The sequence below is a fragment of the Canis aureus genome, chromosome 10 (genome assembly GCF_053574225.1).
Source record: "Canis aureus isolate CA01 chromosome 10, VMU_Caureus_v.1.0, whole genome shotgun sequence".
In the NCBI taxonomy this organism is placed as follows: Eukaryota; Metazoa; Chordata; class Mammalia; order Carnivora; family Canidae; genus Canis; species Canis aureus.
Window position 1 is genome coordinate 57,243,380 of NC_135620.1, and position 14,013 is coordinate 57,257,392.

The 14,013-nt window shown below is 52.7% G+C and overlaps 1 protein-coding gene across 9 annotated transcripts in view; it reads right to left on the reverse strand.

The window, feature by feature from the left end:
- CORO2A (coronin 2A) overlaps positions 1-14,013 on the reverse strand; it is a 54,272-nt gene that overhangs the window by 33,761 nt on the left and 6,498 nt on the right. For 3 of the 9 annotated variants that reach the window (XM_077912651.1, XM_077912653.1, XM_077912650.1), the window contains exon 2: positions 12,966-13,267. The exons of 3 other annotated variants lie outside the window; for them this stretch is intronic. In XM_077912651.1, the coding sequence (XP_077768777.1) occupies positions 12,966-13,217 (252 nt within the window). In that variant the 5' untranslated portion in view covers positions 13,218-13,267. Of the gene's footprint in view, positions 1-2,585; positions 2,746-7,391; positions 7,540-12,965; positions 13,268-13,473; positions 13,496-14,013 lie in introns of those variants that run through there. 3 more of the 9 variants (XM_077912652.1, XM_077912656.1, XM_077912655.1) reach the window with 3 other exon arrangements.

A 14,013-nucleotide genomic window follows, 5' to 3' on the forward strand; every position in this document is an offset into this window, starting at 1 on the left:
GTGTGGGACCCCCGCCCCAGCTCAGTCTGACATGGGGCCCTGTGGCTTCTAAATCAAAGTCAGAATGAAGTAAAAGGAAATAAAATGTACAATGCAGCTCCTCCATCACATTAGCAACATTCCAAGTGCTCAGTAGCTATTGGGTACCCAGCAGCCACATGTGGCTACTGGGTACCCAATTAACAGCATAATTACAGAGTATGTCCACCACACCTGTGTGACTTTGGGCAGGCTTTTTAAAGATTTTATTTATTTATTTGAGAGAGAGAGAAAGAGAGAGAAAGAGAGAGAGAGAGCATGAACAAGGAGGAGAGAGAGAGAAGCAGGCTCTCTGCTGAGCAGGGAGTCCAACATGGGGCTTGATCTCAGGACCCCCAGGATCATGACCTGAGCCTAAGGCAGATGCCCAACCGACTGGGCCACCCAAGCGCCCTTGGGCAGGTTACTTAATGTGTCTATTTCTTCACCAGAAAAATTGGGCATAGTAACAACTAACAGCTAACTAATGTATGAAGTATGCTCCATGTACTAACTCAATCCTCACAATAATCCCTAAAATACTATTATCACCTCCTTTTTACAGATGAGAAAACGGGGGCCCAGAGAGGTTAAGCAACTTGTTCAAAATCACCACTTGTAAGACAGGTGAGCTGGCATTTGAAGCCAAGCTGTTGAGTCCTGGGTCTCTGCTCCCTCACGGAGCTGCCTGGACAATCAAATAAGATAATCCACACGGCATGTGGAATGATGCTGGGTGCACACTTATTTGCTGTTAAGATTGTCGTGGTCCCATCGTTTACAGTGCGCTAAAATTTGATTTAGTATGTGTCAGGTATGTGTTGAGGGCCCAACATTTTGGAGGTCTGAGTAAAAATTCCAAATCAGGAAGTGCAAAGCAGCCCACTGGGCACAGAATTCTGACCCCTGGTGCTTACCACGTTGATGGAGGGAACAGACAAGCATCCATGAAACGCTAACCAATAATCCCTCTTGGTCAAGAAGAATCCGAAGGTTGTATGTGTGCATCTCTGTGGGGGGGCCCTTGGGGTAGAAGCTGGCTGCCTAGCTCAGCCCTGTGATGAGGGGACTGACGCTCTTGCAGGGCCAGGGTGTGAGTAGGTGTGGTGGTGGGCAAGACTGGGGAAGCCCTTTGGTTTCCTCTACTAGCACAGCCTAGGCAGGAGAGCAGGGACACAGCCTCAGGGCAACCCTCCCCCAGGCCTCCAATGCCCAGGCCATATCAGCAGTGGGGGCAGAGGCACCTGCAGCCAGCAAGTAAAAACAGCCCTGTCTCCAGGTTTTCTCTGTCGTGGGCCCTCTTCTCTGTCCCCATCTCCCTTCTTCCAGGTCTCCGGTCCTTCTGGTCTGGCACAGATGCCTCCCCGCAGGCCCACAGGAAATAGAGATTGAGTCAGAGACAAAGCCAAGAAATTCCTCTCTCCTCCTGATGAGATTAGGCCCAAGGGAGGGCCTCCTCCTGACATCTGATGCTGCCCAGAGCCAGGTCCCTGGCACCCAGGAGGGGCAGGGCACCTCCTGTGATAGACGGCCTGACCTCCCCTGCACCACGGCCCCCAACTGTTCTCTCCCCTTCCCTCAAGCCTTGCAAAGTCTGGGCAGCCTTTTCTCTGGGAGACTCCATTTCTCCCCCATCCCAGCCCAGAGCTCCTTTCCTGATCTCTCTCTGACACCATCATTTCCCTTAAGACTCACCACCCTAGGTCCCCTCTGTCCTCAGGGGCAAGCCCTCTGCGGGACTTGGGTTGTGGGGCCCGGCACTCCCCCGGCAGTCTCTCCTCTCCACAAACTCATCCTTTAGCCAAAGTGGTTTATCTGCTCTCCCCTCAAAGCATTGTTTTCCCAGGTGCGTCATCTTTGCTCATGCCCTCTTCTCTCTGCCTCCAAGCAAACCAGCAAACCAGGTAAGGACTTAGCTGGGCTCCTAGGATGCTCCTCTCCCTCCACCGTCCTGGACCCAAGAGAACCACCACCAGGGAGCCACCCCGGAGCACTCTCTAATCCTAGGAGGATGCCCAGGGCAAGGAAAGAGGAGAATCAGGATCAAATCCTGGACCTCCACTTGTCTCTGGGCCTCGCATCTGCATCTGTAAAAGGGTACCCTAATATCTGCCTCACAGAGGCTTGCTGAGGATTGAACAAGATAATGGCTATAAAACACCTTGCAAGACTCTAGGACCAAGAAAGACCTCGGCCGTGGCTGCTTTCTTCCCCGCTGCGGTCCTGCTGCCCACGTTCCTGCCTGCTTCCCTCTGTCCATTCATCCAGCCACCCACCTATTGGACTGCCGGGTTCTCCCCTCTGCTGTGCCCACTCGTGTCAGATCCCACAGGCAGGTACCCAGGGGGAGACCCACCTGGCTCCTGGATTGGTTCCACTCACGCCACCTGAACCCCCTCTCTGGGCACCAGGAGGACCCCCACCTACCCCCGCCTGGGCCTGTCACTTTCATAGCAGACAAGCCTGCTGCTCAGGTGAGAGAGTCCTGATTCTGACACCAATTTGCTCCATGACCTTGGGCAAATCTCATCCCCCCTCAGGTTTTCTCAGGCAGGTAATACTCTTACCTTGCCCAACTGTTAGGACGGTCCACTGAATGCTCTGCAGCCCACACGCACCAAAACCCGGAACCGTGAGGACGACACAGCTGTCTACCTATCGTCTGTCCCACTCCTCGGAGGGCTGGTGCCCTTGTGGCCTTGCTTCTCTGGAGACACAGAACACAGCTTCTTCCTGTTTATTCCCCTAAATTAGGCCCAGACTAACACTTTACAGAGATTTATTGCCCCACAATCTCCTTATCTCAGAGTTTCAAGAGACAAGGGTCACTGGGGACTTTCTAAAGCCACCACCTTGGAGAGGCTGAAAATCTGAGGTTCCACTTCCTCCTCACCAACCATTCCCCAGTAGAGCTTCTGAATTTGTCTTTGGACCGAGAGGGCCCCTGAGCCCTGGACAGGGAGAGTGCTTGGCTCAGCATTCCCCAGCGACCGGAAGCCCTACAGCTCCACTTCTGAGAATGGGCACCTGCAGGGGGGCCTGCACTCTGTCATCTGTGGGTCCCCACCTCTGGCCAGCAAGTCAGCTTCCACCTTGCCCTGTGGCGGGGAGCTTGGGCCCAGAGTGCCTTCAACCTGCATTACTGGGGCCCTCCCAGAGCCCAGCCTGTGCTGGGCACTTATGGGGGACAGGCGAGGATGACGACCGTGGCCGGGGCTGCTGACCCTCAGGGGCTCAGGTTGATGGGAGAGGGGGACGTGTAACCAGCGAGCTCAGTTCAGGGTGAAGGGGACTGAACAGGCTGCAGCAGGAAGGTGGAAATCCTGGGAGTGGGTGAGAGCCTTGGGGCAGGTCTGCTTGAGGCCAGCCTGCAAGGTGAGGTGAAGGGAGGCCCTGCAGGTGGAAGGGGGGTATGGTGGAGGGAGAGGGAGTGAGACACATCCAGGGAACCACGAGGGTCGGGTCTGGCCGGGGCCTGGGCTAGTGCAAGGTTGCCGTGGGGGCCCTGCAGGCTAGGTGCCAGCCCGGGCTCTGATGCTAGCTCAGGACTCGGCTCTTGAGACCACGGGAAGATGTCAAAGTGTGTAACCTGAGGTGTGGCCAGGTGAGGGCTGCCGCAAGGTGGCCCCGGCTATTGGGTACTTAGAATGCTTGGCCGGAGAAAATATTTTCTTTCCTCAACTTTGGGCTTGTATCCAAGGAAGAACTAGGGGGGCGAAGTGGGTTCTGTTCTGTGCCCATTCCAGCTGGCTGGAGGGGGGAGCTGTGGGGCATGGTGAAGAGCTGGAGGAGGAAGATTCTGAGGCCTTCCTTGTCTGTGCTCAGGAGGAAAAGCGTGGGCCTGATGAGGGGGAGAGGGGCAGACCTGGGCTTTGCTGACCAGGAGCCAAGGGCTGACCTGTCTCCACAGGTCTCGGCAACTAGAGATAGCCGTGCAGCCGGAGGCCTGGCTCCTGGGCACATCTCAGCAGCTGGGGTTCCACACCAGAAAAGAGTTTCCTCTTTTCCCTCAACCCATCTCCCTGTGCTAAGAGTCCCCAGATGTGACTGAGGCCTGCCTGCCTGATTTCTGCCTGATTCCTGCCTGATTCCGGGCAGCCGGCATTCCCACTCCACCTCCCAGCTCAGCCCTGCACACCGGGGTGGGGGTGGGTGGGCTGGGGTGGGGGGCTCTGGGCAGCTCCTTCTTGCTTCTCCCTCCCCCGCTTAGGAACGTGGACACAATGCTCAGCCTTAATCAATGCTTTACCTAGTGGCTGCAACAGCGACCCCGGGGAGGACGGCGAGGCTACTGCCTCCCCATTTCCAGCCTCCCAGAGCTGCCCCCCCTTCCCACCCCGAATCATTTGTTCAGACTGGGCCTGTGGGCCAAGCAGGGCAGGAGGCCCAGCAGAGGCTGAGGAGTACAGGAAAGATGTCAGCGCTCCAGGCTGAAGAGGCCCTTCTGGCCCAAGCCTGAGCCTCTGCCAGGACTGGTGACAATATCTCATTTACATTTTGCGGGAAGCTTTCCAACCCCAGGTCTCAACCTGAGAGGGCACCAGAATCACCCACAAGGCTCATTAGCTCCCAGATTGCGGGGCCTACCCTACACTTTCTGATTTAGCAAGGCAGTAGTGGGGTCCGAGAACCTGCATCTCTAACAAGTTCCCAGGTGACGATGGTGCCGTTGATCTCGGGACCACCCTGAGCCACCGCTCCGCACCCCCGCTCTATGATTTGCAGAGTCCTTCCTGTCGCCCGCTCGGTTTAGGTTTCACGTCCACCCTGGGGTGGGGAGAGTTACCTCCGTCTAACGGACGTGGCGGGCCGTGCTCAGCTCCGAGCAACAGAGTCACTTTTCCGAGGTTACACAACTGCTAGGCGGCAGGAACCTGTCCTCCAAAAGCTCCAAGAGCACACAACCACTTCCTAACTTGGGGCCGCTTGGGGCTGTGCTGCTTGCCATTCTATCCCCCAAACAGTCTCAATATATAAACATGGGCTCAGGCCAGCCCTGGAGAAGCAGGCGGGTGTTCGGATGCCAGCCTCACTGTCCACACGGCAGGTGTCCAGGCCAGGTGGCCAAGACACAGGCTTCAGGTCAGAGGCCCAGATATAAACCCAGACTCACCTTCTGCAGATCTTGGAACCACATGGGCAACTACCACTTACCAGATTGCTATGCAACAGGGCCAAGGCTGAACACAGCAGCTAGCCTGGCACGCAGCGAGACCTCAGTTAGCGGCAGTAACCGGTGAGGGATTTGGAGAAAGATACTAAACCTTTCTATGCCTCGGTTTTCTCATCTGTAAACTGAGGTCAACAACAGAACCTAACCTGCAGGCAAACTGTAAGGATTCAATGAGTTTGTTAACTCAAAGCAATGCCTGGCAGGGGGGGAGCTTCTACACATCGTGGTCCTTTTTGTCAAGCATGATAACTTCAGCCCCGAACGCACATCTTTAATTCATACATGTCAGCAAAAGCATTAAAGAAGAGAACAGGCTACTGTGAGATCAAAATTTCAAAATCATGGTGCTGCTGGTTGTACAGTCGTGCGAATGGACCCCATGGCACAGAACTAAAAGTGGTGACAATGGTAAATTTTATGTTATGCACATTTTGTCACAGTAAAAACGGAAGAAAGGAGCTAGCAGCACCTAGGCATCACGGCCCCCTTAGGCAGGCTCCACCTCTGCTTCTGCTCCCCCTTCCAATCCCCCTTTACTCCTGGCTAGTCAGGGGCTCCCCTGCCTGTGCCTCCCTCAGACAGAAGGGGCGCCTGGGGTGAGCACCCTCACGACTTTTCCGGGCACTGTTGGGAGGGCCGGGAGGGCCCTTCCCTGGACAGAGGGATGACTCCTCCCATCCATCTCCCTCTGGCTTGCTGCCCCTCTGTGGAGCAGGCTCTGGCTGCTTCTGGCGAAGGAACAGCCCCTTTGGGAGCAGTGTCTGCTCACATGGACTCCCACTGGGCTCAGCTGGGAGCCCTGCTCTATGCAGGGAAGGTACATCGATGTTCTGAGACCAGGGGCCCGGCTCCACTCTGCTTGGCCCCCATTTGCTGTGTGACCCTGCTCAAGTCATTGTCCATCTCTGGGCCCCAGGCCCCATCTGTACAATGGGAATGTGCACCTCTGTGCGCCAGCCTCCTGAGGCTTTAGGGAGGCTCTGAAGGGAGAACGGAGGCAAATGTGCTTTGTTTCTTTATTCTATGATCACATGGAGACACAGCAGAGAAGGTTACAGACACAACCAGGGCCCACCTGCCGGCCTCAGACACCAGTTTCACCACACCCTCTGGCTTATCACCTTGGGCTGGCTAGCCAACCTCTCCGGGCTTCGGGTCTTGTCATCCTAAAATAGTAAACGAGTTCATATATGACAAGCACTTAGAACACTGCCTGGTACATGGCAAATCCAAGGCAAATTCAAAATAAATAATAATAGTAACTTCTACTGAGTACTCACTGTGAACTAGGCACTGCTCTATGGTATGTAACTATATTAATGGATTGAAATGAACATTTAGCAAAAATGCATAAGGTGAACGGGGCTTGGAGATCAAACCACAAGCACAAAGTGTCCATGTCCTTTCTTTCTCTTCCAAGCGGCAATACTTAAAGATCTAAAGATTTACGGGTGGAGGGGATCATCTGTGCTGGGAGGCACCCAAACTCCCTTAACGGGTAGGCAACAGAGAAAGCCTTGCGCTCCTCCCCCCCTTCATGCTGATTTAGAGTCTAAAGCTCTAATTCTTATCTAATCTAATTCTCAGCCAGACACACTAACTCCCTCTCCCAAATGATCTTATTACATCTGGGGCAAAAAAAAAAAAAAAAAAAAAAAAAAAAGAAAGGAAAAGAAAAAACAACAAAAAAAAACAGAACAAATGCTTCAAGACTGCCCAGGGTCAGGGCCCCAGGTGGGCATCCAGCCCAGCTTCCTGTCCTCCTTTCCACGCCACTCTGAAAAGTCTGAGGGTCTTGGCTTATATCAGTCTAGTGGTGGGAAGCTCACTCCTTCTGGGGGACAGAGCAGCTCAGCTGTCAGACTTCCTCCTTCTACTGAGCAGAAATCCACACTTCCCCTCCTGCCCTGCCTCCACCCCTCGTCCCTAGAGCCTCACCACCGCATCCACTGCCCCTGCCACCCCACAAACCTTCAGAGATCTGAGGTCCCTGACCCCATGCCCCTGCCATCGATCCACTCAGGTGGGGGACTTTCTTGTGTGACTAAGTCTCCTTCTTCTCATTTTGGTTGCCTCCCCAGAATGTTCCAAGCTGTCCCCATCTCTCACCCACGTTGGAGCCCAGGTCATACACAAACCCTCCAGATGGGGGCTGAGAACCACTCAGTAGAGCATGTCCCCCAAAAGCTCCCAGACTCACTTCTTAGAATAGTAGTAGCACTGGCCAGACCCCAAGATCTCTCAGAGGGTGCAGAAATGAAACTGAGTCGGCTTGTCCGGGGACATCCATAAAGGGCAGAACCAGGAACGGGATCTGGATTTCTGGCATCCCAGCCGGGGAGAGTCCTCTAAGACATGGAACAAAGTTTCCTTTGATCCTGTGCCTGGATACAGTACCAAACATTTTCTCCTTATCTGTGCTGCTGCCCTCAGAGGGACAAATTCCAAGCATGGCTGGGGAAGAAGTCTTCTAATTGTGAGGCTGGGGGTGGGGAGGGTCATTCACCCTAGCTGGACCCCCCTGAGTCTGAGACCTTTGAAAGGTGCGCTGCATTTCTCCAGACTGTGGTTTAGGCTGGGAAAGATGGGGCTCCTTAGGGTCGGGAGCAGACCCCAAGCCTTTGATGCTAGAAAGGTCAGCACGGCCTCAGCCCCACGATGGGAAAGGTGAATCGGGGCACATCGACTCACCCTCCATTTTTCCACGTCTCCAGCTGGAGACCGACACCCGTGCTGGGCTCTGTGGGCCGAGACATCACTGCCCCGGGAACAGGTAGAGAAATGGAGAAATCACACCCCACTTGAGCAAAGTTTGATTACAAACGCAGTGATTTGTCAGAAGGGGCAGCTGCATAGAAAAGGATCAGGAGGTTAAAGCAGGGGGACTTTTTTTTTTTTTTTTTTTAATCATTTACTCCTTCCAAAGAGAAAAAAAGAAAATGAGTCCCACCCTGTCAATATTTTATGTTTTATACAAGTAACTATCATCAGGGGCTGCGAGGCATAACATACATCTCCACGAGATGAGATTCATCATTAACCAGAGTGACTTTAAATCTGTATTTCAAATAGCGTCACCCCCTCCGCAATTTAAAAACATCTTGGGCTGACTTCTTATCAGACTTGATTAGCTTGCCATTGTTTTTTTTCCCCCCTTGTCTTGTGGCTGCTGATGTGATCATGCTGGAAATCCAAGTGTTCGTTCCTTGTCCCCTCGTACTGGTATTATTAGAACCCCTAACGACCCACTGTTCAGATAGGAATCTTCTAAAACCACTTGCCCATTTTGTGAGGATTAGCTCAAACTGGTTAATATAATCCATAAAGCCAATCTGGATTAATTAGTCTGGATTAACCTGATTAACCGGGTTGAATTAATTGTACTAAACTCCCGAAAACAAAGAGTAGGGGATGTCCTTTGTCATCCTTTCTCAGAGTGCTTTCCCCTTCTCCCCAGAGACTTCTGGAGACGTGAGGCATGAGGCCATCTGACAGCCTGAGTGGTGACATTGGGTCTGCACCTGCCAAACGTGAGCAAAGCTGCATGATTTTCTCTTAGTATTTTTTCCTGCACCCCAACAAGTGTCTTGCACACCTCACTTTGGAGGCCACCAGAACAGAAGCTGGGGAGACTGTCGGGATTTTCAGGGTGCACAGGCTGGTACAGATCATTTAATCTAACACTCTCACTTTTCAGGTGAGGAAACAAGGACTCGGGAAGGGATGTAACTTGTCCAAGGGCACTTGGCGGGTCAGTGGCAGATCCCAGAGAGAACACAAATCTCTAGTTCTTGATGCTCAAAACCAGCTGCTTCTGTGTCCCCACCACTGTCCAGCCCCTCACTGGGCTGTTCCCAGGTCCCTGCATGTCTCAGCCCTCTGCAGCCATATCCCCTGTGCCATAAGTTCACAGGCTAGCTCTGAGGGTGGCTGTGGGTAGCATGCATGTGTGCATCCCAGTAAAGTTACAAGTGCTATCAGGACATGGAGCCGTCACTAGGCCATGGTTCCAGGAGTCTCTCTGCTTCACTCTGAAGCCTTGGCTCCTCATCTGTAACATGAGGACTAATCAATCCCAGCCCGAGGGCTGTTGTTTGGGTACCCCTGAGGTCTTGCCGGTATCTGCGGGCTGGGAAGTAACCCCTGAGGGGCATTACTGCTGTCCTCACGCTCTGGAAGGTTCTGATTAGGGCAGGTGAGATCTGAGGTGCTCCTAAAGCCTGGGGATTCTGTGACTGCCAACCATAGCCCTGGATACTGCAGGCCTTGGAACCCCTGCAGCCCAGTGGTCTCCCCCACTGTGCTGGCCCAGGCCTGGTGTGGTGGTGAACAGCTGTGGACATGCGTCCTGGGCCTTCTGAGGCATGCCTGAAGTTCTGCTCCCATCCGCACAGCTCTACTCCCCCCTGCGCTAATCCTCCTCATCTCCCACATCATACTTGCCTCCTCCAGGCTGTCCTTCTAATCTCTGCAACTGACTTCTAAACTGAGTCCCACTTGGGCCACGAGACAGAAGCAACCCCTATTCTAAAACCTTCCATGGCTTCTGAGTTGAGGATTCAAAGCCAAGATGTGGCCCAGGAGTAAAGCAAGAAGAGAGGTGGGGCAAGGTGGGGGAGAGTGAGTGGGAGGGGCAAAGGCAGGAGGCCTGGGTGCAGACAATAAGGGGGTGCATTTTCTGTAGAGGACTTAAAGACAATAATAAGACTGGCTATGGGACACCTGGGTGGCTCAGAGGTTAAGTGTCTGCCTTTGGCTCAGGGCATGATCCTGGGGTCCTGGAATCGAGTCCTACATCGGGCTCCCTGCATGGGGCCTGCTTCTCCCTCTGCCTGTGTCTCTGCCTCTCTCTCTGTGTGTCTCTCATGAATAAATAAATAAAATCTAAAAAAAAAAAAAAAAACTGGCTAAAAGTGACTTTTTATTATGATATGCCTGCAAGTCTAAACAGTGTCAATGAAAAAATACTCCCCCCTGCCAGGGCAGGCTACTCCCACCTCCCCACCATTGGCAACTGGCCAGTACCCGATACTATTCCCTAGACGGAGCCAACTGGACTGTTTGCCGCATCCCAAATAGGCTCAGGATGCTTCCCATCGCCAGCCCGAGGCTTGCACTTGCCAATAGGTCCTGCTCACCACTCTGCACATTCAGCTGCTGTAAAGTTCAGCTTAGCTGCTCCCTCTTTCAGAGTCGCCTGAATGCATTCCCACCCACCCCTTGGCCCGCACCAGGCCTCCTGACGCCTAGCCCTGGCCATATGCAGACCCAGCAGCATCGGGTTCTTTTGTCCCAGGGAAGACTGTGGAAAGGAACCACTCTCTGGCATCTGGAACCCACGGCACAGCAAACCACACGAGCAGAGCTACTTCCTTGCTGTGTGACCTTGGACAAGTCTCAGATCCTCTCCAGCCTCCCCCCATACAAGGACCATATCATCTCCAAATGACCTCCTTTCCGTGTCCTCAGTCACCTCTTCTCTTGGCCACACCTTGCACTCTGTCACCGTGTGAAAATGATCCACTTTCTTTCAAAGTCACTAATTCACACGCTCCTGGCTGACTGCACCCTCCCTCCTTCAGCTTCCTGTCACCTGTCAGATGTGACCAGGCCTTTGTTGGCACCCCTGCTGGATAAAACAGGTTCAAGCCCGAGGAAGGAGCCCGGTGCCACAGACCGCATAACCCATTTGGCGCTGCCTCCACTCTGCCACAGGCTTGGATCCAGCCTTTCTGAAAGGCCAGCTCCGGGGATGGCGTCTGGGCCACGCGATGTCCACACACCGTGGCGCCTGGGACACCCTCCCACAGCTCCACACCCCCGAGACTGCCCATCAGGGGCCTCCTCTCCCTCCTCGCAGCCTGTCTGCCCCTCCTCCACCTCCTCCCATGAGGCCTGTCATCTCATCGTCACCCTGAAGCCTTCACCCACTGACTTACTTCTCATCATCCAGCAAAACTCTGGTGCTGGATGAGCCAGGATACCTAAGGAGGTCTCCATGAGAAAAAACAGACAAAATCCAAACCTGGACAAGAGGTACCAATGGGGGTGACAGCTTTCCCACTACAGCTCTTCTCCCCCCAAGACCCTTCCCTCTGTAAGTCAGGTCTTGTGAGGGCACAGTCAGAAAAGCCACATCCCAGGGCTCGCCTGTGTGGCCGCCTCCTCCTTGTACTCACAGCTAATGCCACCCCCCCACCCCCAGACACCTCCTAAACCTTCCACTTAGCTCTGCTCCCACTGGTACCAGCTGGGGTCACCTGCACACTCAGTCTCACCAACCAACCATCTTGCCCCCAATCTTTTCAAAAGATGCCAGTCTGAGCATGTCACCCCACGGCCACTGCTCCAGGACCCAAAGGGTCTGGCCCACTCCACCTCTCTGGCCTCATCTGCCCAGGAATCAGAGTTGGAGACACTCAGTGCTTTTTGATTTTTTTTTTTTTTTTGATTCCTCAAAGGTCCATTCATTCAGCCTCCAGGCTGTTTCTTTTGTCCAGCAGGCTCCCCTTCCCACTTTTACCCAATTACCCCTCCTCATCTTCCAGGTCTCGGCTCCAAAGTCCTTCCCCTACGACAGCCTTCTGCAGTGACCCTGAACTAGGCACCTTCTCCGCTCTGCAAGTTTTGACGCCCTCCCTTCTCTGTCAGGCACCCATTCCAGGTTTTGTGGGACTTTAGGGGTCACTGGCCATCTCCTCTGGCCTGTGAGCCCTCCAGGGCAGCACCCATGTCTGTTCTTCTCTGTATCCTTAGCACGCGGCCATGTTTCACAGGCACACAGTGACCAATACATGAATAAAGATCTCATTCACAAAAGTAAATTGAAAAATAATTTTGTAGGAAATGAACGAATGGGCCTTTCTGGGTAAGGCTCTAGGATAACCTGTGCGGAGCAGGTCTCTGTGGTCTCTCTGCAGGGTGGCCAATCTGCTCCTGGTACTGATCCTAACAAGGACGAGGCTAATGAACCAGCCAACAAGCTCTCAGAGCTCTTTCCTGTCCATTATTTCCCCAGCTCCCCTCGAGGCCTCCCCCCATTATTCATAGCCCTGGGTGTTTAATGACCAGTCCATTGGGGCATTTCTGAACTCTGAACTGGCATATGTTTACTCTGCAGCATGAACACTTTCTTCTTCCCAAGGGCCAGGACTCAGGAACCTTTTCTTTGTGGGGTTGGATGAGGAAAAAGTGATGGATGGGTTCAAATCCAGCTTTATCTTTTGCTCACTGTGTGACCTTGCAAAAAAAATCACTTAACCTTTCTGGGTCCGTTATCTGTAAAAAGAGGACAAGAATATCTAGCCAGGGGGTCGATACAGGATTAAATGAATATACATACATGAAGAGTCTAGTGTGAGGCCTACTGCATGTCATATCTAATTGATTCTAAGACATAGTCTTTCAACATTTAGTATCTTTGAAACTGGGATACAACTTATAGTTTGATGTTTTTCTTTCTTAATGGATTATAAAATAATGGTGTATCTCACAAAAGATGGCACCCTGCATTCAATAAAATATGACAGTAGCTTAGTTTCTTTAATACCTTTGTAAAGAGGTGGGAAGGTGTGGAGGGCCCCACAGACCAAAGACCAAGAAAGTGCATCTTTGAGGGAAAAGGGTCTGCTGAGGTCTGGCATACTGAGGTAGAACCCTAAAGCATCACAGAATCTGAAGGCACAGGGCCTTCCATAGCCAGCTGGGCCTCTGGACCTGTTCCTGCTGCCTCAGACCCACTCAGGGGGTGGCCCACACTCCAGTAGAACCTTACCTTTCTGGATTTGAGCCTATGCTCCTGCTGATGTAGCCTGCAGTCCCTGGCTTGGACAGTCTGGTCACAGCGCTGACTGTTCTTGCAGACACCTACAACCCCAGTCTTTGTCCCAAGAAGAGTCCTAGAACCTATCCCAGAGACCTCTCCTTCAGCGACTCCTTCATCCAGCCATCCCTGGACTCTGCTCTCAACTGTCCTGGAAGGCCAGCAGGGGAGTATCATCCAGGTCTCACCAAGTCCTTGTGCCATGGGTGCCTCCTTAAGCCCTCCAGCCTGGTGATGTCAGACTGTTAGACCACCTGCATTATATTGTCACATATGTTACATACAGACAACTTGTTAAGAAATAAAAGTCAAATAGCATGTACAAATTTCAAACTATAGAAAAGACGAAAGTGATCGTGATGATCAACCAGCTTGATACGCATCTATTTTTTCCATATGCACAAGCGTGTAAATACATTCTTCTCCCACATTCAAATCCAGAGGCTCAGTCTCCACTTACTGTTCTCTGTCTTGTCTTTCCATTTCATGTGACCTTGTGGACTTCCTCTACACAGAAAGGTTTCTCCTCATGGCACTCCCCTGTCTTCCACTCCCTCCCTTGGAACGTCCCTTAGCCCACACTCCCCTACCCTGGGTCCTAAGGCCTGGCCTGTGCTTACGGCTTGATGGCTTTCTACAGGCACGTGTGCCTCTTCAGTGGGACAGGGCTGTGACTGGGTCACGGCTGTCCTCAGGGCCCCCTCTAAGCAAAGCCACACCCTCGTACAGAAATACTCTTGAGCTCTTAAAACAAAGGGGTATGAGGTGAATTGAGCCTCTCGGTTCCTGTTGGATTTGACTGGAGGCCTTTTAAAACAGACAGGATGTTCTCTGAGACCCAGAAGGATGCTGGCCCTGTATTTCCCTAACCCCCAGGGGCTCCAGACATCACAATAAACAACAATGAACAGGTGCCTGCCATTTCATTGTTCAAAAGCACGTCCATGCTCTTTATCCAATTTCAAGCCTCACAACCACCCTATAAATTAGGAAAGCAAGT